Genomic DNA, 27,153 nt, shown 5'->3' with positions numbered 1-27,153 from the left:
GTATCATGTTGACAAATGGTTTTAACTGACTTCAATAAGAAACATCTTGTTTTAACATTGCAGTAAATTCTTAAATTGATGTATAAAACACACTAGCAAACAAAAATGTAAAAGCCATTGAAATTCCTCAACCAAACAACAGTCAAAGGCTGTGAAAAAATGCAGCTGTTGCTATGGCAGCAGCAGCTGGACGGCAGTGGAGACTGAACAAACTGGGAGGTTTTAAGGCAGTATGTGATTAGTATGTTCTCATATAAAATCACATCTTTATTACATGTCCCAATTAAATTATGCATGAGGGGGGCAGAAGGTCATGGTGCAGTTTGGGCAGAATTTTACTCGCTGGGTTTGGCGTTGGCCACAGCATCTGCAAGAAGCTCAGGTCGGAGACATTCAATGGGGCATTGAATTTTCTGGAAGAAAAAAGGGGAATATGTTATGTAATGAAAAGCAGAAATATTTATCTACATGCATTCAAATATGTGATATACTGTATATTGTCATTGCACATTTACCAAAAATATAACACTCTTGCCTTTTGAAATGCTTGCATGATTGAAAGCTGATACTCACCATCCGCTGGCCTGTGTTTAAGCGGACAGGTTTGAGCAGGTCAGAGCTTATCTCAGCACCAGGCCTTCTGCAGTTCTCACATCGCCAGCCCTGAGGAGCAGCACATATACAATGCATTTTACCAGACTCAAGCATATGACTTTGAAACACCCCCTCTGAATTGCAAATTATTACATGTTCTGAAATTTTCTTTCTCTATTTTGTTGTAAAATACATTCTGGTCTTACCTGCTGTCCTCCATAGCATGTGCAAGTGCAGATGGCCCCTAAGTATTCTTTCTGCCACTGGTTTCCAACCTGGTACATCTTTCCGTCATCGTAACATATGGACTCATCTATAACGAAATGCAAGATTTTTAATTCCACTGATTGGAAGAAACATGACTATACATTGTTTAGAGGAAGCACTTACGTGGTTCACACTTGAACTCTCCTTTGCCATTGCCCAAGCAAGTGCAGCTCATCAAGTGACCGTTTTCTGCCTGTCGCTCCCACTTTTCACCAATGCGGTAGTTGTTTCCATTGTCATGACACCATTCTGTGTAAAAAATTATATTTCTGCATTCATACAGAATCGTCTACAGGATAAAATCCACCATTTGATCTCCAAGTTACTCACTGGAAGAGTCACATCTGAAATGTCCACTTCCCAAACCGAGACATTTGCACCAGAGTTTAAAGCCAGTGTCAGACATACGCTCCCATTCCTCTCCGACATCATGGTGAGTGGCTGTGAAGGTGTCATAACACGAGTCTTTGCTAGATGAACTGTCTCCTGGAACTGTTGGTTTTAATGGGATCAAAATCAAGAAACGTTAAGACAAGCATCATAAGCATGTGTATTTTTAAGCCTTCATCAAAGTTCGTTGATCCTTAACCTGTGTTTCCAGCGGTGACAATTTCCTCCAAAATTTTGTGTTTGAGGGCTCCCTTCAAGGCCTCCACAATGACATTATAAGAGGCACCAGAGGTAAGACCGATTAGGGTGGCGCTTGTGGTTGTTCCTGGGACACGCATCTGCAAAACAAGAAAGGGTGTAGGGTAAGGTGATTAAGGAAGATTTGGGACCTTTTTCTTTTGCATTCATCTAAAAGTTTCTGTAAATCCTTCCTAGGTCTTCACCTGAAACAACATCTCATCTGGATGGGTAATGGGCTGACAGGACACCAGGTAACCAGAACTTTGCTGGTAGGGCTGCCATGAGATGGTGGTCTGGGTCTGGGCCTCCTGCGGTCTTTTAGTCTTGTCTTCTGGAAAACCAAAAGGATGGCCATCACCAGGCCTCTCACTAACCTGAATAATTTGAGGCACACGACCCCCATCGGGTCCCACATTGGGGATGTAGACTAGGGTCTCCCCAACTTGAGGCACATAAGGCTGGGGTCGGGGTTGGTTAGGTTGAGGGATTGTTTGACGATGGTGAGGCTGGTAGCCTCTGTTGGGTTGACTGGGCCGGTTATTGAATTCTGTGAACTCCACATGCTGCCCGTGTGCATCAGGTGAGTCATGCCCAGTGGGACCCACTGCATGACCTCTGTCAGGCTCAGGCACATCCAACTTGTCTGGGCCACCGTGGTGGGGCAGACCGGGCAGATCAGAGGTCAGCTCTGGGCGGGAAAAAGGTGTTAAAAGCAAAGCAGCAGGTAAAGAGGCAGCCACAGTTGCATCTACCAGCCAGTAAGACACTAAAGATTCAGTCAAGTAATGACAGTACTTGCTGATATCATTTTAAAGGACAGTTGGTCCAAGAATTTTCTCAAAATTCACCAATGTTTTACAATTAAACATTGAGGATGATGTGCATTATATAGTTAAACCAACATATTGAGAGTCAAGTTTCAAGTTTGTGTCTTCAGCTGTGACAAGTTGTTGGATGTTTATTTTGAGTTTGTCTGTTTGTTTCCTGCCCATTGTGAAATCTCATTTTTCAAAATTCCAGATTCAACTCTTTATTAAGCATCCAATATGTTCTCATTGGCTGTGGTTTTGTAACATTGTTAATGGAAACTTTTGCATCACATTTGGTTTGGATATATTGTAAGATTCAGTCCGAGAATACACTTCTCCTCAGAGTGAAAACATTGGTGAAAGTCTGGACCAGCCCTTTAAACACTTATCAAAGGTTTTGATCACAGTAGTCCAATGTGGGAACACTTAGTTTGAATAATTTAAACAGTGTAGTGATGAGCTAGCAGTCCAGTCAGCATGGTGCATCAATTAAGCAACGTTAAATGCATTTTTATCTACATTTTGCATTTCAGTTCTGAGTGAATTTCATCATTAAAAAGCTAAGCACTAAGAAAATATATGGCTTAGCCAAGTATACTACTAAAATGCAAGCCAGCGCAATATCAAGCTTTTATAAAATCCAGTGTAGGCTAGTTCAACAAAATGTGCTGTATTTATTTCAATTGCTACTGCAGCAGTAGCGATTATGCTTGCAAAACACTTTTCGCTAGCTTGCACCATTCAGAAGCAAAGCAAGGGAGTACACCTTATGTTTCAATATGTGCATTAACAGTCTGTATTTACATTTATCCTTTAAACAGACAATTTTATCCAAAGCGACTTACAAGTTAGGAAAATCAATGTTTTTATACTTACGAGTTGTGGCCGTGCCAACCAGTGGTGCGCTTCGCTGGCTATTCAGTAGGACATAGATCTTTATGATGTATTCTGTGCCTGGTTTAAGACCTGTTATTAAAATATCACAATATGGTCGCATAGTGCATTATAAATTTAGTTTCACAAGCCTGATTTACCAACATCTATGTATACCACATGTGGTATTCTTGGTCTTACCAGTGATGGTTGCGTAGTTCTGGCCAACATTAGGGTGGGGTGTAAGCTCACGAGGCGAGCCACCTGATTCTTCATAAGTGATGTAATATCCTGTAATTTGTGTTGGAGGGGCTTGCCAAGTGAAGGAGATGGAATGGGGGGTCAGCGAGGTGAAGTGGAGGTTAGTCGGAGATGGAACAGCTGGCCGAGCTGTGACGATATAGGACGAAAATAAAGGTCATACTGGGAAATTTAAATCAGTTCATTTTCAGACTTAATGCATTAGCATTAATACAGTATATTAATCTTTCCACATTGGCAGATTTGCTTAGTTGTACCTGTGTTTACAGTCATTGTGAAAGGAGGGCTTCGAGTATTTCCATTAAGTGTGTACATGTTGACCACATACATGACACCTGGCTGCAAACCTGAGGCATGGAATACATTTCTGTCAATAAACAGCAATACTCCCAACATGTTTAAAAAAAAAAAAAGTTATAAAAAACATATGTGTTTTATCCCGATCAAACAGGATGCAACATTTACAATAAACTAACATGGAAAGCCCATAGATTTTAGACGCTACTGTGATGGTAATAAAATGGTATAAAATCTTTAAAGTAACTCTGAATACAATACAAATACCATGGAAGTTTATAATACCAGAGCCAGTTTACTTTTTGAGCAAACGGAGCTTAACCATTAATGTTGAAACAGATAGCCTATAAGGGGCTATATATGGATTGTATGGTAACCTACCAGTGACAACGTAGGTACGGCTGTCAGCAGGAATAGTCTGCCTGAAGGTGGGGTGACCTCCAGTTTTGGGTGTGGCTTCAATAAGGAAACCTGTCATTGGCTCATTATTGACAACACGCCATGTGAGACTGAATGAAGTGTCTTTCACATCAGTGATACGGACTTGACGAGGAGGGGTTATATCTGTGTAGTCAATGAGATTATAGTTTCCATTTAATATAGGAAAACTACTAAAAAAAATCACTCAACTGCAATACAATATATGGGTAACCCACTTACTGTCAGCAGTGGTGCATTCTCCAGAGAGAGGAGAACTACTGTATGAACCTCTCAGAGCATAGACATGAACCTCATAAGCGGTGGCCACCTGTAAATAAACAACAGATATTTAGGACAGAAATGTCCAAGTCATGATTCAATAAATACCTTTTCTACTTTAACTTGTGCCTACAAAGATAAAATGTATTTGTAAATTACAAGAAGGTAGACCTATTACCATAAGCCCAGGCACTAAGACTTGTGTGGAGTCTGGTGCAACATTCATGTCTTTGGCTGGGGCATGATGATTCTTCGGTGATACCACCACACGATAGCCAGAAAGCCTAGCAATGGGTGCTTGCCATGCCACGACAAAAGAAGATGGACTAATGTCGAGGAACTGTATATCGGTGGGAGCAGGGATAGCTGGGAAAGTTAAAGGGACAAGAATCAGGACGGATTAGGACAGGGACTCAACCCTATTACCTAATTGACTAGCTTGAAAAGCTAAGTTGAATTCAGACAGGTCATACCAGTGGGCTGAGTCTCCTCATGGGTAGTTTGCTGAATGCCCTCAAGTGTACGGACTGGGTTACGTCCTTTCATGGGAATGACTTTAATGTTGTACATGGTTCCTGGGCGCAGACCTTGGAGAACCACACTGTTATCACGGCCACTTACAGATGGTTGGTACTCCCTTTCTCCCTCCTCTGGACTAGAGTACAGAACCTTGTAGGAGGTCACTCCTGTAACCCGTGGAACATCCCATGTCACAAGCATGGAGGTGGAGTCCACATCAGAGAAGGTCAGATCTCTTGGATGCTGTAAATTTGCTAGAGAGTTGGAAGGAGAGAGTTAAGGGAGTATGTATAAGGTGGCATTGCATAGTGGCTAAAGCTCAGCACTGTTAACTAGAAGGTTTCTGGTTCGAGCCCCGTAAGCAACAGCAATGAACTCTAATCATGGACCTCTTGAGAAAGTCCTTAACTCCAAGTTGTTCCAATGGGACAAGCTTAACATGATGATTTCAAAGGTTAAAAAGTTAGGTAGGTTAAGAAATCTAAAAACCACTAACCTGTTGTAGATTTCCGGACCACTGGGGTGCTCTCTCCTTCTTGGCTGAGAGCAATCACATTAATTGTATATTCCACTGTGGGCACCAAGCCACGGATGGTCATTTCTGTACGTTCTGAAAAGGCAGATATAGAATAGTTATTACATCAAGTCTAAGTACTGAACCACTTCTTCCAAATTAACTTCATGGTTATGAGTAGTAATAAAAGGTAATGAATGTAGAACAAGTAATGTCTCACCAGGGCCAACCAGCTCAGAGAATGTAGGACCTTGCCCACCCTTGGGGGTCCCTGTTACTCTGTAGCCTGTGATGGGACCTCTAGCTGGGCTCCAGCGGACAGTTAATGCATTGTCTTGAATATCAGAAACATCTAAATCTGATGGGGATGGAACACCTGAGAGTGGAGAAAAAACAATACAGTCACAAGAAATTTGTGGTAAGCTAATGGTCAGACACTATAATAGTTATAGATGTCTTGTTGAGCATGAGTACTTACTTCCACCTGCAGTCCTGTGTGTGATGATGACTGGTGTGCTGGAGGCTGGGCTGTCCCCTCTGCCTGTCACAGCATACAGCGTGATGGTGTAATCGGTATCTGGACGCAGGCCCTGGATGGTGGCAGTAGATTGTGTTCCTGGAACAGTGAACTCTCTGGGTTCATCTCTTTCACCTAGGAGTCAATGAGAAGGAATCAGCTGCATTTACAAGTTCAGGTGAACTTGCAGAAACGAAATACAACACCACAAAGACACTTAATCATACCCGTTTCACCATGTGTGATCTTGTAGTAGCGTACAGTGACTGCAGGGGCATCCCAGGAGATGGTGATGCTAGTGGGAGTGGAGGACGTCACGGCCAGGTCAGTGGGAGCATCAGAGACTACAGGAAGAAACAAGAGTTGTGTCATTATACCTCACAAATATGACTAAACAAATCCTTAACTTTTTTAACTTCTTACCAGTTGCTTGAGTTCCAGTAAGTGGTAGACTCTCTTTATAGCCACTGACAGCATAAATATAAACAGTGTACTCCGTCTCAGGAGCCAGGTTCACCAGTGTGAAGTAATTTCTCGTTGGGGGAAGTCTCTCATCTTTAGCGCGCACACCACTGGTTGGCTGATAGCGTAGACGGTAACCTGTAATGACAGCACGTGGAGCCATCCAGTGCACGGTAAATGAGTTTGTGGAAACATCAGAGAAGTCCAGATTTGTCGGAGGGTCCAATTCTGTGTGGATGATGGGAACAAAATCAAATGGAGGAGTCAACAGACTAGAACAGAGAGTGGTAAGAAAACTAAGAACTGAACACCATTTCTTATATCCAAATACGTACTTGTTTTCTGAATACCAGTTACAGGCTCACTCTCTCTGTCCTCATAGATGCACACTACTTTTACCAGATACTCTGTATTTGGCAGCAAGTCTGAATTGAGAAAAATCTGAATCAGCAGGTGAAATGTGTTTAGACTGTAAGATGCACATGGTTGAAATTAAGATCTTTAAATGAAAGCATCAGTAAACCCTTACTCTGAAGGAGGAAGTTATTGATGCCACCTCCTACATTGACTTCCTGAGTGTCGTCATCATTTTTTGTGGGATGGTAGCGGATGACAAAGCGGCTAATTTCAGATGGCTGAACAGAAGGGGAAGTCCATGACACACGCATGGAGTCTGAGCCCACCTCAGCAAAGTTCACGTTTGTGGGGGCTGGAATAGCTAAACAAGATGGGATCGAGAGACAGTGAACTTCTAAATGAAGTCAACACTTTATCTGCATTAAAATAAATAGCTAAGAAATGTGTTATTTAAGCTTTTATTATTAACATGAAACAGGAATACAGTAAATGCAAACATTATGATACCCCACCAAGTGGAAATTATAATAGTGCATTCCCCAGAAATGCAAATGCAAACATGTACGTTGAAATGCATCAATATTCACATATAAGCATATGATTGATTCAAAAGAGTTTGGAAAATAGCAAATTGATCATCTTGACTAGCCGGAATTGTAAGTAATGAAATGTAGTGGCTTGAGTGAATGATGTTTGAGGGATGAGGGTCTCAGCCTCTTGCTTATGTCCATATTCTCCATTCCCCCCCCCCCCCCCCCCCCCCTATGTAGGACCTATGTAGGATAAGGCACCAGTTTGGGTTTGCTGTGTGATCACCGAGGGCACACTCTCCGCCTCATCTGTAATGGTGGACACACTGATGTCATAATTGATGCCTGGCTCCAGTCCACGAATGGTATAATAGCTGACGGAGGAGTTCACCATGTCCTTCAAAATAGGAAAATTCTGGCCGGCCGTTACTACCGTAATATGGTATCCAGTAACTGCCGGGTAATTTAGCCTGGTCCATCTAATTCCGATTGTGGTATCCGTGAAATCAACAAAGCTGAAATCACCCACCTTGGGCACTTCTTTAATTGGTTTACAAAGTTGCATTTATAGGAAAGGAAGAGAGAAGACAAGATACAGAAGCAATGACAATGACTAATTAAGACGAGCAGCAAATTACTTTTCTCATGCCATCGATGGTAACAAATGATTAATCATCAGAAGAGACATGCACACAATAATGGAAAATAAAAAGGCTTTTGATTTGAATGTCATACTACAAAAAAGAGAAAGTACCTCTTATAATAAATCTCTTATCTAGCAACTATTAAATTCAATAGATATTTTCAAACATTTAAAACCAAAAGTGAAACAGCCATGCTTGTTGAGAATTACACAATTATTTGCATGATGCACAAACAGATTAAACAACACCAAAGACTTGTTGGAAAGAAGAAATTACTGGATTTTATTAGAAGTTAATATTCTAATATATTAAATGCAACTTTATGTTTTTATGGATCTTTGCAGGGTTCGTGTGATGCATCTACAAGGATCGGTAGCATCTTACTAGAGCAGAGGCAGAATTATGTAGTTCACTTTTGATATTTCAGAAGTATACTTGTGATCAACAGTCTATTATTCAGATATGCTTTAAAAGCAGCAATTGGCATTTTTGTTGGCTGGGTGTCTTGAGAGGGTGAATTTCTAAATCTATGTATCCATAATCAGGTGATTCTCTGGATCAGACATGGTGGTTTTGATCCAGCAGAGCATGGCTTGAAGTTGAAATTTGTTTACTATAGATGGGGTCTTACCTGGTGTAACGGTGGTTGAGGTAGGCTCACTCTCCAGATGGTTTTTAACAGTGTAGACGCTGACATTGTATTCAACGCCAGGACTGAGGTTCTCAAGGGTACATGAGGTTTCATGCCCTCGAACATTCTCCTCTAGAGTATTTCCACGCTGCCCATTGGTTGGTGTGCATGTCACTCTGTAGCCAGTGATATCTGAGAGGATAAAGGAGATATTGCAAGTATAAAAATAGAAATGGGTACTTACAAAATAGTATAGCGACAGTAATAGGGTCCAAAGATGGTATTACCATCTGATTACCATATTCATATACCATAGTATTATGAATATAAGGTTCTTCAAAGAATACCATAGTGTTGACCAATAATTTTTTAGTAATACCATGATTAACAATGTATAAAATTACATGCTATAAATTAGAATTAAATGCATTAAATGTAATAATCATCATAAACACATGAAATATGTAAAAAGACAAAGAACAGTGGGAGGAAAGGATGACTGGAAGAACAGATAATTCCTGGAAGAATTTAACCTGATTATTTGAAATGCTCACATACACACAGCCTACACAAATAGCCAAGGTCCACCAGCATGCTTCAAAGAAAGGCTGAACAGGGATAAGAAGTGGGTGTACAGTCAATATTTACCCGGACTTTTAGTGCTGCTCCATTTGACATCGAGTTCACCGGTGACAGGGTTAGACACCACATTTAGGTCAGTTGGTGGGGATAGGGCTAATGTGACAGCAAAGAGGAATGAAATCCAACATTATAAAATGTATATAGTACTTATATATAGTACTTACTGTATATTACAGGCTAGAAATCGCTAAATTTTGTTTTAATCTCTTTCAGCAGATCTACCAGACCTCTTGTCTTTGTAGCTAGTCAAACAAAACTATGCATTTGAGTTCTAAAACATTTCGGACATTGTCAAAGTTACTTGAATTAGACTTATCAGTAACTTACATGTCACAGCTTTGTTAGTGATAGGGTTGCCATGCTTTCGGCCATTGAACAAGGGTTGCATGCTGTAGATATACTCCAATCCTGGTGTCAGACCAGAAAAGTAAATAGTGCCTTCTCCAGAGGTCACGTCTCTTGGAGCCTCACCACCTTGGCTGGGCCTCACAGACATCTGAGAGGAGACATATTCTTGAGATTTTTTTTTTCTGAAAATGTATAAGCAAAACTCTGGTAATAACAACTTATGGTGAAATATGGTAGCTGTCCAAGTTGGTTTATCAGCCTGAACAACAACTGTTCTCTAGGGCAACCTAGTGTTCCATCTATGACCATTAATTACCAACTTGGACCAATTTTGTCAGCCATTAGGGACTGAACGCCGGTGGGCGGGGCCTATGGTGAGAAGATGACTATTCGTCAATGTCTTGCTCTGGAGGCAATGTTTCTGCAAACGTCTGCACCTTGGTGACCTCACCTTGCCCCAATGGATCCAAAGCGAGCTGTTTTTGGAGCTTGATTAAATAAATGCTTTGTTTGCAATGAGGAGGATGTTTTAAGCTATGAAACTTGCAGGATGTTTTAATAGTACAAATATCTCTTATATGCCAAAAGATCAAGGCAAATTTGATTTCTCATGTCATGACCCCTTTAAAGTATGGTGATGTATTTTCACAATTCCTGGGAACAATATGCAAAATCTCTAACGTGCCATCCAATATATAATTTTTAGTTTTTTCACCTGTTTTACACAACAAACTAATAATGTGGTAACTAGAAAATTGTAAATACAGTATTTATACCCTATAGCTGAATCGTGGTACTGGGGTCCAGGTAACAATGATGGCTGTATCGGTGACATCTGTGCTGAACCGAGGAGCATTACCTGTTGGCTGAGCTGAAGAACAAAAGCACAAAAAAAGAGGTTTCCAAAATGGGTTCTGGAGAGCACTATTACTCTATTGTTTCACCTCAGGAGAAAAGGTAGAGGGGTTACACACATGTTCTGAAGACATCAGTGACTCCCTCACTGAGCGTGTTCCCTTGATCTGAGTGCAGGGTGACCATGTACTCTGTGTCAGGCTGAAGGTCGGTGAGCTTGTATTGAGACTCGGAGCCGGGGATCCTCAGCTGTTTGGGGCTGGAGCTGCCCATGCTGATGAAGAGACGATAACCTGTGACCTGAGCTCTGGGGACAGACCAGATGACCAGAGCGCTGTCATCAGTGATGTCAGTGAACCGCAGGTCAGTAGGGGCATCGGGCTCTGAGAAGAAAATGTGGTGAAAAGTTGACCAAGATGCTATGTATAATATAAATTTAACTATAAACAGATTCAGCTTCTTTTGTTAGTTGAAGATTAGAAAGTGATCAGCTCAAAGACAAACATATGAATGTCACCTACTTGTAGATTGCTCCCCAACCAAAGGTTCACTCTCCACTCCTCTGTTGACTGCATAGATATGGAAGCGGTAGAGTGTGCCAGGTTGCAGGTGCGTGAGCTCGGAATAAGCATTCTGTGTCACAGGAAGCTGAAGGGCTCTCTGGGCCCGGCCATCTGTGCTTACGGGTGCAAAGGTCACGCGGTATCCTGAGACCTCTTTAGGAGGACCAACCCAGGTGATGGTGATCTTGACATCGGTAACTTCATAAAACTGCAGGTCTGTGGGAGCTTGGACCTCCTCTGTTAATGAGATGGAAAGCAAAATTACAATCTTTCAGAGCTCTACTACAAGGGGAGTTGCTTGAGCAAGCTAGGATTAGGAGTCTGTTCAAATCCCTAACCGTAAGTAAAAGCAAGATAAATAGTGATGCTTGATATAGTACTACTAAATATTTATTTAATTGGGAATGTCTATATCATCAGTGCATGCTTTCGTGGAGTTAAAAACGAATACTCTGTTAGCTTCAAGAGAGAAAAGCAAAATCATGCAAAGCAGAAAAGAGTCTTCACAGTTCTCATAAGGAAGTTGCCTCAACTGGCAAGACAAGAACAGAAAGACACGCTCAAAGCTTCCCAGTCCATCCTTATAAGGTTGTTTTGGCTCTGAGAATGCACAATGCTCAGGCATTTGCTAGAGTCAGCTCTCATCGAGGAGAGACAGAGAACTGGTAGACATCTTTACGCGTGAATAAGAAACTTGGGCACTTTCACAAGCTTAGGAGAAAAGTAAGCAAAAGCCTCTTAATAAAGTTGTTTGAACTCCAGTACAGACATAAAATACTAAGTGTTTGAGAGAAAAACACCTTGATGCAAACAGAGGTAAGAATACAAATTCTGAACTGAAAAAACAAAAACAAGAGATGAGTCAATAAGCATAAAAATGAAGCAGAGGTACAGGCTGCAACATGCCTCAACCTCTTTCTCAATGTTTCCTGTCACTTTCTACAATATCTGTCCAATAAAAGGATCCTAAAATGGATCATCCGAACTCTTACCAGGCTGTTGCTCTCCAGCAGTGCTGACCTGTAGAACCAAAGGTTTACTCTCCAAGTTGTCTTCCACTGAGTAAATACTGACATTGTATGACAGGCCAGGTCGAAGGTCACCCAGTGTCACAAATGTTTGAGTCTCAGGGAGGATGAGCTCAGTACTGCTGCCCTCGACCGAGGGTGTGTACACCACACGATAGCCTGTGTAAACACATTACATGAAAAAATAGTTAAAACCTATTCCAGATTCATACATTTTCTGCAGATGTAGTACAACTTTAAAGACAATCTTAATGCAGGAATGTTGGTTCACAAATGTTACTCACCAGTTATAGGTGCTTGGGGTTTGGCCCATCTGATCGTGATGGCTGTCTCCTGTACATTTGAGACCTCATAATTAGTTGGAGTGTCAGGTGCTGTGAATAGACAGATGATTCATTTGAATGTGCAATGCAAACTGATCATTTTATTGGATGGATGTTAAATATGTATGTAGTAAATTTTGTATTGAGAAAAAAAAAAGGTTTATTTTGTTGTCGTAACCAACCACTTCACGTGGCAACCCACTGTTAAGAGTTAAAAACCAACAACAAAAATTGATCAACAAAATAATCATGTCAGTAATGAACTTGCTGTTTGCTATGAACATACTATGAAACTAATTCATGCCTGCTAGGAAATATTCATGGCTGTTAAATGATTTCAAAATTAAATTTTGGCACAGTGATGGATATCTTACCAGTGGTCTGAGTAGTTGTCAGGATGAGATTTCTATTTCCTTCTGGATTGACTTCAAAAACTTGGACGTTGTACCTACGGCCAGGCAGAAGATCTTGAATGTTCACTGATGTAGCTGTTCTTGGGAGGTCTGTGGAAAAAAAGGAAAATTATGAAGTCAATAAAATTTTACAAAGCCACTTTCAAATCTGAATTAATTATAATTGGACAAGATTGGTATTATAAATGTAGCTTCTTTAGCTCAGAATCAGGCTAAAAATGAATTTTTGAGTTTTTCACTGTTGTCCATTTGAGCATTACTATTTCTCCTATTAATTTTGAACAAGTTGCATGTCTCCTATAATACTTACCAATCACATTTTGTGGGGCTCCATCCTCAGAGAGTTCATATTGCACTCTAAATCCAGACACTGTCTCAGATGCAGATACCCAGGAGATGACGAAGCTGCTGGAGGTGATTTCGGTAACGGACTCTGAGGTGTCCACTATTCGTGGAGGCTGGGTGGTCTCACCCTCTGCTTTTTCCACTGCAGAAACGGAAATATGCTGGATGAAGTTTTCATGTTTTATTTCAATAGCAAAGTTTTTGAAATTGCTAAAGGAAAGAAAAGAATTGAACATAAAATAATCTACGTACGAGAGCCATACGTAGTGGTGAAGTCAAAGCGAGTGACCTCTCTCGGTCCGTAGCGTTGAATGCTGATCAGCTGACCTTCATAGGTCAAACCTGGTTTAAGCCCTGAAATAGTGTGTGAGTTGATGTGCCCAGGAATGGTCACCTCCTTCCAGGGTGTCCTTGTGTTTTTCTGTGAAAGGAAAACGTTACACAATTCTGAAAAGCCTCTTTCTTTTAGTTGAATGCACAATTTTGCAACTTTCCACTGAAGTCAATGTTTCATCATGTGAGACTGAAGAGTAAATGTATGTTTTTAAGTTCAAGGAGCTTGGCTTGTTTGTGTGTGATGAAATCTCATCCTGTGCTTTTAGCATAGGCGATCATCCCTTGCAGACAGAGGTACACAAACATTCAATGAAGGGACAGGAATCTGGATTACAGTCGATGCTTTTGGACTCTTCCTTATCAACATAAATTGTCACTATAAAAAATCTAGCTCTGAAAATCCTCATAACATGAGACTGCAAAACACAAAGACTTACGACTCTCCACTTGAGGATGTATTGCGTAATGTGGGCAGACGAGGGAGCGTTCCATTGGATGGGATGAGAATTTGGCTGATTTCCAGCTTCTGTGATGATGACCCGAACAGGAGCTTTTGAGGAGGAGGATACAAATGAATGATTGTTAACTGATTAGATAGTTTCATATTGTAAAGTGCATTTACTCTGCAACTGTATTTAATACAGCATATGAGACAAAACAGGTGATAAACCTACTCTGAAGGAAAGACAATCAAAGAAAGGAGAAAAGTCTTAGAAAACAGTCTTTGTAAAAAGTTTGGATAAGACAGTTGAATCTGGCCAGATGTCTGAAAATGGAACAAAATTACCCCAGTTTGTCAAGTGAGGGGTGTTAAACAGTCCGGAGGATGATTGCATGGGTGCAGTGTTAAAAATCACACCTGGCCATAACATTCTGCACCCACTTTACCCTTTATCATCCCCAGGCCTTCACAGAGTTTGGTTAACAGCTGCATGCAATTCAAGGAAGTGAGGTCATTTTGAACAATTCTAATGTCTAATGTCCTCTAATGTTCAATTCTAATGTCCTCTTCACCTCTGGCAGAAAATATATCGGTCTTTGTGGTGTCAAACCAAAATTACACAAAACAGTAAGATGGTAACCCAGATACAAATTCACAGAGGCCCTTCAAAAGTACAACCTTCAATATACAGTGCTAAAGACAATCATTTACTGTGACGGTCATAAAAATACAGCTCACACTTTCCTCAAAAAAGGCCAAAGCTAACAAACGGCAACCTGTCTTGCAATACTACAGGCCATTTGGAATCGCAAATGAACAGCAGACCATGGTATTAAAAGCTATAGACGGTATTTGAGAATCACATTTGATATTTTGCGCCATAACCATAGAATTTTTTTTTTTTTAAATTTGCAAGTGCTCTAACACAATGGCCTCAAAGGCAGGATTGCCAATGAAAAACAACTGTTTCTCACACCACGATAGCATAAGGCTACTTTTATGGTACTTTCTGAAGCTTGACAGCCCCAGTTACTTCATCTACTTTCATTATAAATAAAAGAGCAGCCTGGATATTCTGCTAAATCCATGTTCCATAGAAGAAAATGAAATATACATAAACACTTGTCCCATCTGGCTAACTTCAAATGGTTAATGTTCCCCCTGTAGGGACATTTGAAGGAGGTTGACATGCTACATCTGCTGAATTTCAAAGAGATTGTTGATAGTAAACGACAGACGAGAAAACCTTCAGTGGGACCATTTGAGACTTTAAAAAAAAAAAAAAAAAAAACTTGCATAATCAACTGTTAATCAAGTTAAAGGAGGATAATTGCGGGAAAGTGACTGTTGGCAACAACAGATGTCCTGTTTCTTGCCTTTGAATTCACAGTCATTTTTAGTTCTGTTAGCTAGGTCTTTTTTTGAAAGTAGTGAGATCTCTTACTGGTAGACTGCAGAGGTTCACAGGCCAGTTCTCCAATGCCGTTACCATAGCAGGAACATCTATATGGGACGCCTTGGATGACCTTGTTCCAGGTCTCGCCAGTCTGGTAGAACACCTTGGTCTCGGGTTCCTGGCACTGGTCTAAAGAAAAAGATTAAATGGTTTTTGTAGACAAAGTAAAAAAGTCTTTCTTTCGTTACAACTCTGACTTGTTGACAAAACTATTGTTTCAATCAATTGAAGGAAACATGGGCCATTCACGCTGTAAAATACTTTGATCATAAAAAAGGAAGTTCTGACATTTTGAGAAAAAGGTTAGAAAAAGAAAACTTTAGAGAGAAAAATTAGAGAGTTCCGGCTTACCGATGGCATCACATTTCCAGCGGCCGCGACCTTGGCCAAAGCATGTGCAGTTCATCATGTAGCCCTGGTCATGACGCTTATCGAAGGTCTCGTTAACATCATATGTCTGTCCATTCACAACGCACTGGTCTGAAACAGGGAACAATTTTTTTGAGTAACTTTATGATTAATATGAGTGACAAAAAGGGAGATCTGGAAGCATTTTGGGAGATCTGCATCCTCTATACTCCCAATTTTAATTTGTAGGCAGAATCTACAAAGTTTTAGACATTATCTAAAGACTGGTAAAGACCTTCATATTGTTAATTCTAATAAAAAAAATATTTCCCCAAAAAAACAAAACAAATGCTGTTCTTTTGAAAGAATCTTAAAAAGTGCATATGGTTTCCTACAAATATTAAGCAGCACAACCATTTTCAACAGTGATAATGAACAGAAATGTTTCTTGAGCAGCAAATCAGCATATTAGAATGATTACAGAAGGATCATGTCACACTGAAGACTGGAGTAATGACACTGAGAATTCAGCTTTGCCAGAGCAATAAATTACATTTTAAAATATATTTAGGTAGAAAACAACTATTTTAAACTGTAATAATATTTTACAAATTTTGCTCAAATAAATGCAGTCTTGATGAGCATAAATCTCATTGTAAATAAATTAATAAAGTATACATAAGAATATATATTTCATGTATTTCTTATTTACTATATTTCATAATGTCATAATCTAATGTCATGTCCAGAACTACTTTTTGAAATATCAGTGGTATATTTGTAAAATAATTGTGTCTAGGAACATCTAATGACCTTTGAGCTGAGTGTGGGAAATGCAGTTCCACTCTCCGCGTCCATTGCCTTGGCATGTGCAGCGCATCATGTGACCAAGCGTGTCATGGCGTTTGTCCCACTTGTCACCCACACGGTACATGACATCATTAATGGTGCAGACTTCCTCATGAGCTGGATTAATATGAAGAAAGGGAATTTTATGATTGCATAAAATCCATCCAAATACTTACAACAAGCACATCTATTCTGAATGCACATAATGTTCCATGTCCATTCTGATCTCATTCTCCCTGGAACTCAGCCAGGAACTATGTCTGGTCTGGACCGGAGCCAGGCTTAAAACCCTGACAAGGGCGGACCCCATAGATCCAGTCAGCAGAGCCACAAATCAGCACCCCATTACATGGCCAACTCCCTTAATTGCTCTTAAATATATCTCGAGAACTCATTTGCAGGCCACTGAGTGTCATGGCCTGAGCACATTAATGACCAATTAAGGCCAAAATAGCTATTACTGTCTATAAAACCTGACTTCAGCTGAATGCATTAAAAAGAACCAATAATTTAAACGATGACAACACACAGTTATGTGTAATCAAAGTTAGGTAAAGTTTCAATGTGCTAATTTTTTTTAAGCAATTCGTGTATTTCCACTGCCATGAGCTATTTTCTCTGTTATCCATAGAGTAAATAACTTCTTATTGTAGTGAGCAAAGCCAGTACTGCTGTTGGAGATCTAAAACGATTAAAACATGCTCACCAGCCATGGGACAGAATCCGTATTTCCGATCTGAATCATAGTCAGTAGTGGTACCACACCACTTCATGCCGTCACGACGGCCGTCAGATGTGCAGTCGGTGTAGTTGCGTCCATTATACTTGAAGGGAAACTGGCACAGAGCACCATTTGAATTTCCTCCACGAGTCGCCACAAGCTCTGGAAGGCCAAAAAAGGAACAATCAGACAAACCAAGAATGAATCTTGATTCATTACATTAATCTGCACCCTAGTGAAAATGTTTTGTATGTTGGTTTTGACCAAGGCCTTGCACCCTTGGTCAACCAGTTTTACCAAGAAGACCATGCAGTGTGGCTATGCTGGTCTAAACCAACATAAACTGCGTAATTTACTGGTTTAAGTCGATGTATTCAAGGTACATAAAGAAATAGGCTCTGAGATGCACTTACGGTTCCTTCGGGTACAGAATGAGTACAAGCCGTCACTATCATAGTCAGATGTAGTACTGCACCATAACTGCCCATTTGTTCGGCCCTCAGAGATGCAAGAGTAGTGGGTGTTCCCACTAAAAACAAATGGGAACACACATGGCTGCCCACCGGAGTTGCCACCGTAAACAAAGGACTGTCCTTCTGCATAAATCAAGGAGAGGACAGCATTAATAATGGCACTGGGGTGTTTAAAATATTCAAAATGAGGGGTTCAAGCGTACTAAATTTGCCTGAATCCCTAAATTAAATTGAAATAGGTAAAGGTCACCTTGCTCTTCACAGCTGATTCCTCCTCCAACACAAGTGCAAAGCATCTCCTTGCTGCCCTGGCTTCTGATCCAGCTCATGCCATTGGAATAGTACACACTGGAATCAGTTTTACAGTTGCCCTCCTCAAGAAGTTCAGCCAGGACATCAACTTGGTTCATCACTGGTGAAACACTATGAGTCGCGGAAGAGCCAGAACCTAGTCACAAAAACAAGCTGCTGAAGCTTAGAACAAAACTCCCCTGTAGGAATAAATATTCCAAAGGCTTCCTATTGGAATTTTTTTTAATCAAATTTAGGATCATGGGAACTAAGGTCCTATTGAAATTCCTTCCAAAACCTTTTGACTATATGTACAAAAGATTATTAATCAACTTATTGGTCACTTGGGATCTATGTGCCTTAGGATCTAGATTTTGTTTTATGTTATTTGTCATTCCTTGGAATTCCCATTTGGATCCTTTCAGATTTTTTTTTTTTTACAACAGATATTCCAATAGGTTTCCTTTGGTTTATGTAGTGAGCAGATGGCTGCTACACACTTATGCTACATATCATCTAGGCAAATCTGGCCTACACTTTAACAAATGGTGCACCTTTTGTTGGCTTTAGTGTAATCATGTGAACATTAACTCACAAAAGCATGGGGAATTGGAATTAAATAACACATTTCCATCTATCTGACAGCAGATTTTGTACACGTACCAATGGCAGGTGTTGCATGGGAAGCAGTATATCTGTCACACTTCCATTCTCCACGACCGTTGCCTGTGCAAAGACATTGCAGAGTATTTCCATTGGAGTCCGTTTTGGTCCAGGTCTCACCAATACGGTATGAGGTTCTAGTATCCTGGTCATTACAGCGGTCTGGAAAAGACAATTAAATAATTTAAGGTGACAAATGGCGCATAGCAAACATGGAAAAGCCTCTTTACTAAGATACATTCACATTTAGTCATCCAACCCTTTTTTTCCCACTTTTTCTTGGCACAAGCTTGTTTAGGAAACATCTCCACACCGTCACACTTCAGTAGTTTGTCTTTATTTATGACCCTGATGAAGTGTTTTCGGACACTTTCCAAGCAGAGAAGGTGAAGGAAGTCAAGATCGTAATAGTGTTTGTTCACCCACTCCACTTCCTTTCACTTCAAGACTTCAACTTCAATAGCCCTAGAAAGTGCACACTGTAATTTCCTTGTGCATGCTCCCATCCAGCTATAGGGAGCTTGCATCTCTGCAGAGCTCATTGGTAATTATGTAATAAGGGTGTGTCACGCAAATAACTACAAAGCCATGAAAGGAGGCATAGATAATTCTGTGCTTCGGAGAAAAAAACAGGACCTTAGAAATAAGTAGGCGTCTACAAGCAACAAACACAACAAAAAGGCGCTTCTACTGATGCTGAAGACATGCGATATTGAAAACAAACTCTTACTTCTGGAGGTGCAGGTGATGCGTCCGTTGCCCTCTCCCAAACAAGTGCAGTCGACTATCATCCAGCCTTGATAGGGTTTCTGCCATGTCTGGCCAACCACATATGAAGATCCTAGCGCGTCATCATAGCAACGCTCCGCTGTGAAGATACAGTAAATTTAGCATCTTGTTCTTTCCACTTGGGTGTGGCATGCCAAATTTCCGAAAAGAGTCACATGTAATTTCATCACAGTGCATATACACATTACCAACCAAGCAACAAACAAATATCGAGGCATTTAAATACATACATAAAAAAATGTACATAACATAAAAAATATTTAAATAGTTATACCTGCTCTGTAGCTGTTTGCAAACAGCTTGACTAGCCTATACAGATTTACAGGAATAGCTATTTGTCCAGAATGTTTGCAAAGACAAATGTACAGTACAGGTAAACACTGACTCACCAACTGGTTTGCAAGTCCACTCTCCCTTTCCATTGCCAAGGCACACGCATTCAAGCATGTAGTCTCCAGTGTCGTGTGGTCGTGTCCAGGTGTTTCCGATTCTGTAGGAATTTCCTCCTTCATGGCAGCGATCTGTAAACAAGAAAAATAGGTTAGTTTAGTAATGGGGATTTTTTTTTTTTTTAAATGTACAATTTTTTGTTTTTTTTCTCTCTTCTTCTTCTTCTCCTTTCTTGGACTTACTTGCGATGGTGCAGCTAATTTTGCCTTTGCCGGACCCAATGCATGTACAGTCCCATATCATGCCATCCTTCGGTCGCTCGTAAGTCTCTCCGACTCGGTAAGAGCGCGCATTGTGTTTGTCATAGCAAGTCTCCTCGGCTACAGGTGACAAAAACGAGCAGATAAACCATACGCATCTCTCCACCTACATCATACTGAAAATGCATCACCTAATAAAGCTTCACATTAAATACAGAAAATGACCAAACAACTCGTTCAGCGCGCATACAGAACGTGCGTAATTGCGCATTCTTGCTCACTCACAGAAAATCATAAATGCATACTTAAACATAATCTCAGAATAAAAGATCTTAATGATAAAAACGCTCACCTGCAGGTTTGGATTTACACTTGACCCCTGAAGCCCCTTCACAAGTGCAGATGAGAGTGCTGTCCATGTACTGACGCTCCCACTGGTCGTTCATTCTATAAAATCGACTGTTGTCGTTGCAGCCATCTAAAGTTAAAAATACACTTTTTAACACACTTTCTTTCTTTCTTTTCCTTGTACAGTGGTCTTATTTCTGATATAAATATATAATTTCTATTAACTAACATGCAGTACTAGCACATTAGCTGTTTATTAGTACTTATAAAGCACATATTAATGCCTTATTCTGCATGGGCGTATTCTACATTCCATCCTACCCCATACCTACATTTAACAACTACCTAACTAACTATTAATTAGCAAATTATTATTTCTCCAAATAAACAATCTGATGAACTTACTTTCATGGATTGATAAACTCCTTGCTTCCTCGTAGACCGGGTCCAGACGGATTTGTTGCTGCGATTGTCTTTTACTTTTCCCTGCAGATTGTGGCATACAGTGGACAGATCCCCCGATGCACAGCAGGAGCAGAAGCCTCTTTACTGAGATACGGGTCATTTTCACCCGCTACGGAGAACAACTGTGTCAATGTGGAGTATTTTCTGTTGCGCACTAAAGAGGAAGGCGCGGAGAGGTTCGAGGAGGCTTATTGTCTTTGCGCACGGTTGTATTTCAGCTGCCTTTCCCTGACTGTACTGAACCTCCGCCGTCCAGCTGATGTGGGACGAGTGCTCTTTTAAAGGGGGATTTTATCCAGCCCAGTGAGAGAGAGAGAGAGAGAGAGAGAGAGAGTGTGTGTGCATGTTTATGTGGTTTATGAGGACACAAATTTGTATAATGACATGGGTATGACAGAGGTATTACAATATGAAGGTGGTTTATGAGGACACTGCCTATGTCCCCGTAATTCAAAAGGCTTAAACATACTAAATGGTGTTTTTTTGAAAATCTAAAAATGCACAAAGTCTCCTGTGAGGGCTAAGTTTAGGTGTAGGGTTGGTGTAGGGCAATAGCACACACAGTTTGTTCAGTATAAAAACCATTACGCCTATGGAGAGTCCCCATAAACCACAAAAAACAACATGTGTGTGTGTGTGTGTGTGTGTGTGTGTGTGTTTGGGGGCTTGAGGGGAGGGATCTCTCACCCTTTCCAGTCTACTATTACTAAATTCATATTTTATATATGGTTCATTGTATTTTTTTAAAAGTTAGAATTATATACTCTTTATACATGCTAACATTTTTTTCAAACATCAGAGCAGTACATGTAGATTAACGTATGGATATATGACAATATATTAAATTGTTATTAATTATAGAAATTTTAAACCAAAATAAATAAATTAAATAAAAAGCATTTAAAAAAATAATATATTTTTATTTATATATTTATTTATTTACAGTCACGTACTGTGTTTTAATAAATTAACAGTTTTAGGACCAAAAAGCCTTTGAACAAAAATAACTTGTGACTTGACAAAATCAGGGGTAATTTAGAAGGTGTAACTGTGGATGGTCAGTTGTATTTTATAGAGTTTGTCCTAGATGTTTTTTATTTGCTTAGCTTAAGATTTATCCTCCATGCTGAATAAAGTGGAAAGAGAGCAGAGCAATTCTGGGCATGCTGTTTACCCATCATGCCTTGTGTTCTTTTTCATGGGTGGAATTATGCAGTGTTTCTGGTGCACGTTTTTGTCTAGCCTGGGTGATTCTGGAAGTCACTGAGTAGAAAGGGGGGGGGGGGGGGGGGGATTTAGTACTCTAAGGCACACAAACAAACACTTACAGGAACTGATGTCCAGTACCTGGTGTCCATGCCTAGGCATGTGACTCAACCTCATTGCCCACTATGTCAGCAGTCTACTGCTGCAAGTTTGCTCAGTTTTGTCATCCAACTTTTCACATCTGCAAAACACATCAAAAGCTTTTTAGTCATCATTTGAGAAGATCATGTAAGCTTTCTGTCCGTAAAGCAAAAGAGTCCAAACCAAGTACTACAAGACCAAGATATTCATAGATATTCAACTCTCACATACATTTTTCAGTTGAACTTTTCACTAAGAATATATGCTAATATAATTTGTAATAAAAAGGTTGTATGAAATTACAAAAGAATGCAAAATAAGAGTATTCTGTATACAGTATAACACTTAATATTATGACATATTTTACACCTTTATGACTGAATGCAGCGATTGACCAATCAGAATCAAGCATCCCACTGAGCAGACTAAGTTTTTATTCAATATTTATTCTATAAAAGTGTATTTATTGTAAATCATTTTTGTATTAATACACATTATTGAAATACTTTATTAATAAATATCTACTTCAGTATATTATTGAATTAATATTGTATATTGTTTGTAATTACATTTCAGTATACTTTTTATATATTCTAAAATTATTTCTGTAACGGGGTGAACGAGAGACGTGTGCATCCATTTGCAAGCTTTTATTAATAAACATAGAAAAATAACAAGCAGGGTCAAAAACACCAGCAAACGGGTATGGCACGGGCAAGACACAAGAGTAATCCAAGGGCATGTGTGGGTCCTCAATCGGCGAACAATATCCAGAGGGCTTGAGAAGAGGGATAGTCCGATAACCTGAGCAATAATCTAAACGAGGTAAACACAGAGTCCGAAACGGTGAGACAAGGGTAAATCCACGATACAAGGGCGGGAAACAGGAAACGAGGCCATAGACCAGACCAGACCAGACCAGACCAGACCAGACCGCTAACACTATGAGTGTTATACGCAAAATAATACTCTGCAAAGACAGCGTGGACGTTCAAGGCTTATAAAGCGTGTGTAATCAGTGCAATCAGCTGTGTGATCAGAGCAATGTGAGATTGGTGACAGCTGTGTGTCGTCAGTGCAATGGGTGATGGGAATTGCAGTTCGTGGGTGAAATGCAACAGTAGTGTGGTGCAAAAGTCAATGTAATGGAGGAGTGACCTGGTGAGTAAACGGAAGTCCACAGACCAGATTCGTGACAATTACAAACATCAGAGAAGCTCATGTATTCCAGTGTGAATATAAAATATATGAAAGTTTTCTTACTATTTAAACATATTTTAAAGCATAAAGCAAGCAAGTTTTCATATTATATCATGTTATATTAAATTAGAAGCAATTGCAAAAAAAAAGCATTTCAACTTGATGGTCTCCAATTGTATATAGAATGTAATTAAATATTTGACTTCACAACTAACCAATCAGAATGAAGCATTCAACTGAGCAGCATAATAAAATGTTATTTAATTTTATTTAATTAATAGAAAAAAAGTCACCAATTAAAATCCCTGTGGGAAAATTAAACATGCCCTTAGACATAAAACAAAGGCTGCATTACAGTGAATTTTAATACAATGAAGAAGTTCGGAAGAGGTGGCATGAGCCTGTGTGAATTATTTTAACTTAAAGAACAAAATAAAATCAGGTTTCCCTTGTGAAATATTACAATTTGTACAATGCTGTGCTTGTTAGGTGTCCAAATTCTTTTTCATAACACTGTATATGGCACATACGCACAACCACTTCTCTGTATGAAGTCGTCTCACACCCCATTTCCAGTTACAGTACAGGACCTTCTGAATCAGAAGCAAACAAGCACTCACGCAAACACCGCAGGCGTGGAGCAAAAGTACACTGACCATCTGACAAGTTCAAAAACCTAATGATTCAGAAGTGAACTGACATAACAGGCCGTTACTCACCGACAGACAGGTGAGCTTATCAAGACAGAGATGTGGCCTCTACACGTTTTTGCTTCCAGATATTTTTTCCTGTACATTCTGTGCAAAACTGCAGTCTCATCACATTTTTTTATTTACATGCTGAAGAATCAACAGAGGATTAGCTTTTTAAACAAAATGTCACTGAGAAAACCATATAGTTGTATAACAGAGTGGATTTATATAGGGTAAGTTTGATATAAAGTCAGAGTGATTGTTTTGTACATCCACTCCATAGCACTTTTGCTGAACTTTTCCCCTTAAAACTTATGCAAAACAGGACTTCACTGACAGGTCCGCCCGACATTCTCCAAAGGTGTGCAAGCACTCTACTTCTATTAGTGCAACAAGACATTTGCCTTCTCTTTCATGCATACTGTAGATGTTGCAATAGACATCTATAGTGATTCTGTGAATTCAAGCTCAATTCATTTAGTTTAAAACGTCCTTTGCATCTACTTGATTATAAAATGAACAAACTGTAACCCTGCACAGTTAGAGGTTTCCATAGTTGTGGATGCAAAACAAAAAATATAAGATCCAAAGTAGTTTATGCAAAAAATATTAATAAATATGATGTTTTAATAACACACTGTCAATAAATTAATTATAAATTATAAATTTATTTATTCATTTTTTAGCATTTTAATTAGGTTAGATCATTTTAAACAACATTACTTATAATTATTAATTTATACATGTCAGCATTACTTTTATTATTATTAATGTTAATTATATCAATTATTAAATAATATTAACTATATCAATTATATTTTTAATTATTTTAAAATTGTTGATATTACACAATTATTCATATATTGTTCATGTTAATTATATCAATACATTATATATTACAATACTATATTAATTAGATTAATTATTTTATTAATTACATTAATAATAATATATAATTGTAAGTCATCCTGAAGCCACAAGTCGGCCATATGAGCTGTCAAAGTATTTAGAAAAATATGCATATATTGGTTTCAGATTTTTAAGTTTCTTCTTCTTCTTCTTCTTCAAAAAAGTTAATGTTGGCATCCCAAGATTCACATTTTGTGTTGACAAACCTTTGTATTTTTTGTTGGAGCAGTTAATACAGATTACAGATAGTTATAATAAATATTGTTTGTATCTCCAATGTAACAATTTAGTTCTTTAAATGTTCCAGTAACACCATCTTTTCTCTTTCTTACAGTGATGTTAGTGCACAGGCACAGATATATCCCAGAGCACTTTGCTGATAAATAACCTGACATTCTCTAAGACTCCCAGACGGTCCACATGCTTCACTTGCCCTCAAATTCACCTTACCTGAGATCAAATTCACAAATATGATTTTAATTGATAATATGCAGTTTTCTGCGGTAAGAGACTGAATCAGTCTTAATCTACTGTATGAGACTGACCATCCCACGCTGACCATAATTCCAAATTATTCACTGCTTTGAGCATTATTAACTCATTGTTTAAATATTAATTTTGAATTTCTCAGTTAAAGCCTACACAAATTATATACAGATGCCATACTGCAGATAACAACTAGCATTTTGTAGTTGAATTTGCCAAGCCATCTGAAACATTCTCATAACATTTCATAACAGCTTTATTCTCCAGATTTTTCATATTCTGTTGGCAAAGTTTGAGTACTTAAAAGTATAATGGTCAATGCAGTGTACAAACCCAAGAACTCAAGAATTTCATGATGAAATATCTCCTCCCAAACTCCCAGAGTTCATCCCTAAAACACCAGTGTCTGTGTCATCGGCCCCTTTTGGCAGCATTGGGTTCAAAATATTGTAACACAGTGAAGTTAATAGTAATTTGTACAGAGCAATTCAGCATGTTAGCGTGATTTCTGAAAAATCAAGTGACACTAAACAGGAGTAATGATGCTGAAATTTTCAGTTTTGCATCACAGGAATAAATTACATTTTAAAATGTATTACAATAGAAAACAGTTATTCTAAATTGTAATAATATTTCACATTACTAAAAAAAAAAAAGAAAATCTTACCAACCCCAGACTTTTGATGAGTTAAATAATTCCAAAAATCAGTTTAATAAAAACAAAAACCAAGAATAAGCAAGAAGATAAAATTCAGGGAGGAAACAGGAAACACAAGAGACTTCTGACATTTCAAAATAAAAGACACATCTACTATATTTATCTCTTAATGTTGATTAGATTGTAAAGCATTTAAAATAACCTACTGTTAAAATGTTTGGGGTCAGTCCGATTTTTTGAAAAATAAATTAATACTTACAATCAGCAAGGACACATTAACTGGCAGTGGTAGTAAAGACATTAATGATTTCAAAAAATGCTTCTATAAATGCTGTTCTTTCCTAAAAATAATCCTGAAAAACGTATAATGGTTTCCACAAGAATATGAAGCAGCACAACTGTTTTCAACATTGACAATAATAAGAAATGTTTATTGAGCAGTAAATCAGCATATTAGAATGATTTATGAAGGATCATGTGATACTAAAGCTGTAACCCTTACAAAAATATACCATGGTTTTATTATAGTAAAACTGCAGTAACAATGGTTTTCTACAAATATCATGGTTAAACTATGGTTAGTGTAGCAAAAACCAAGGTTACTATGGTTTAACTATATTAACCATGGTTTTTGTTTTACCTGTAGGGAAACCGTGGTTCCCTGTCGATACTCCACTCGTACTGCATCTTGATAAAGACGCATATGGGAAAAAACGTTTTTTTCTCCTGAACTGAAGCGTTATTCAATTACGCAGTGAAACTGCACAACTATTGGTTCGTGCAGTGTGTAAAAAAACAAACCAATGGGTCGGCAGCAGAGCTGCACGAGCCTATGGCGATGAAGCCCGCCAGAGCCTGCCAGAATGGGCGGAGCCATCTGGCTATATAAGCGGCCGTTTCACCATAGGA

The 27,153-nt window shown here is 39.1% G+C and overlaps 1 protein-coding gene across 1 annotated transcript; it reads right to left on the bottom strand.

The window, feature by feature from the left end:
* Positions 1-74: 74 nt before the first annotated feature.
* LOC306873935 (fibronectin-like) lies at positions 75-21,195 on the bottom strand. The gene is made up of 45 exons (XM_079423514.1): positions 20,893-21,195; positions 20,492-20,617; positions 20,122-20,259; positions 19,879-20,010; positions 19,431-19,568; positions 18,701-18,862; positions 17,997-18,194; positions 17,687-17,869; positions 17,259-17,435; positions 16,517-16,669; positions 15,707-15,835; positions 15,344-15,484; positions 13,895-14,007; positions 13,374-13,542; positions 13,087-13,263; positions 12,738-12,866; positions 12,325-12,414; positions 12,005-12,199; positions 10,971-11,249; positions 10,569-10,832; positions 10,371-10,465; positions 9,574-9,742; positions 9,253-9,339; positions 8,605-8,796; positions 6,972-7,160; positions 6,778-6,867; positions 6,404-6,670; positions 6,208-6,324; positions 5,942-6,115; positions 5,684-5,839; positions 5,446-5,559; positions 4,904-5,203; positions 4,609-4,796; positions 4,392-4,479; positions 4,113-4,295; positions 3,692-3,781; positions 3,375-3,563; positions 3,177-3,266; positions 1,695-2,179; positions 1,451-1,589; positions 1,192-1,353; positions 985-1,110; positions 801-907; positions 574-663; positions 75-413 (listed from the first exon to the last, which is right to left on the bottom strand). The coding sequence occupies exons 1-45, from the start codon at positions 21,050-21,052 to the stop codon at positions 336-338; spliced, it is 7,218 nt and encodes a 2,405-aa protein (XP_079279640.1). The 5' UTR covers positions 21,053-21,195; the 3' UTR covers positions 75-335.
* Between the last annotated feature and the right edge of the window lie 5,958 nt (positions 21,196-27,153).

The sequence above is a fragment of the Barbus barbus genome (genome assembly GCF_936440315.1).
Source record: "Barbus barbus genome assembly, chromosome: 8".
Classification (NCBI taxonomy): domain Eukaryota; kingdom Metazoa; phylum Chordata; class Actinopteri; order Cypriniformes; family Cyprinidae; genus Barbus; species Barbus barbus.
Note: the sequence above shows the minus strand (reverse complement) of the source record. Positions and strands in the feature narration are given on the sequence as shown.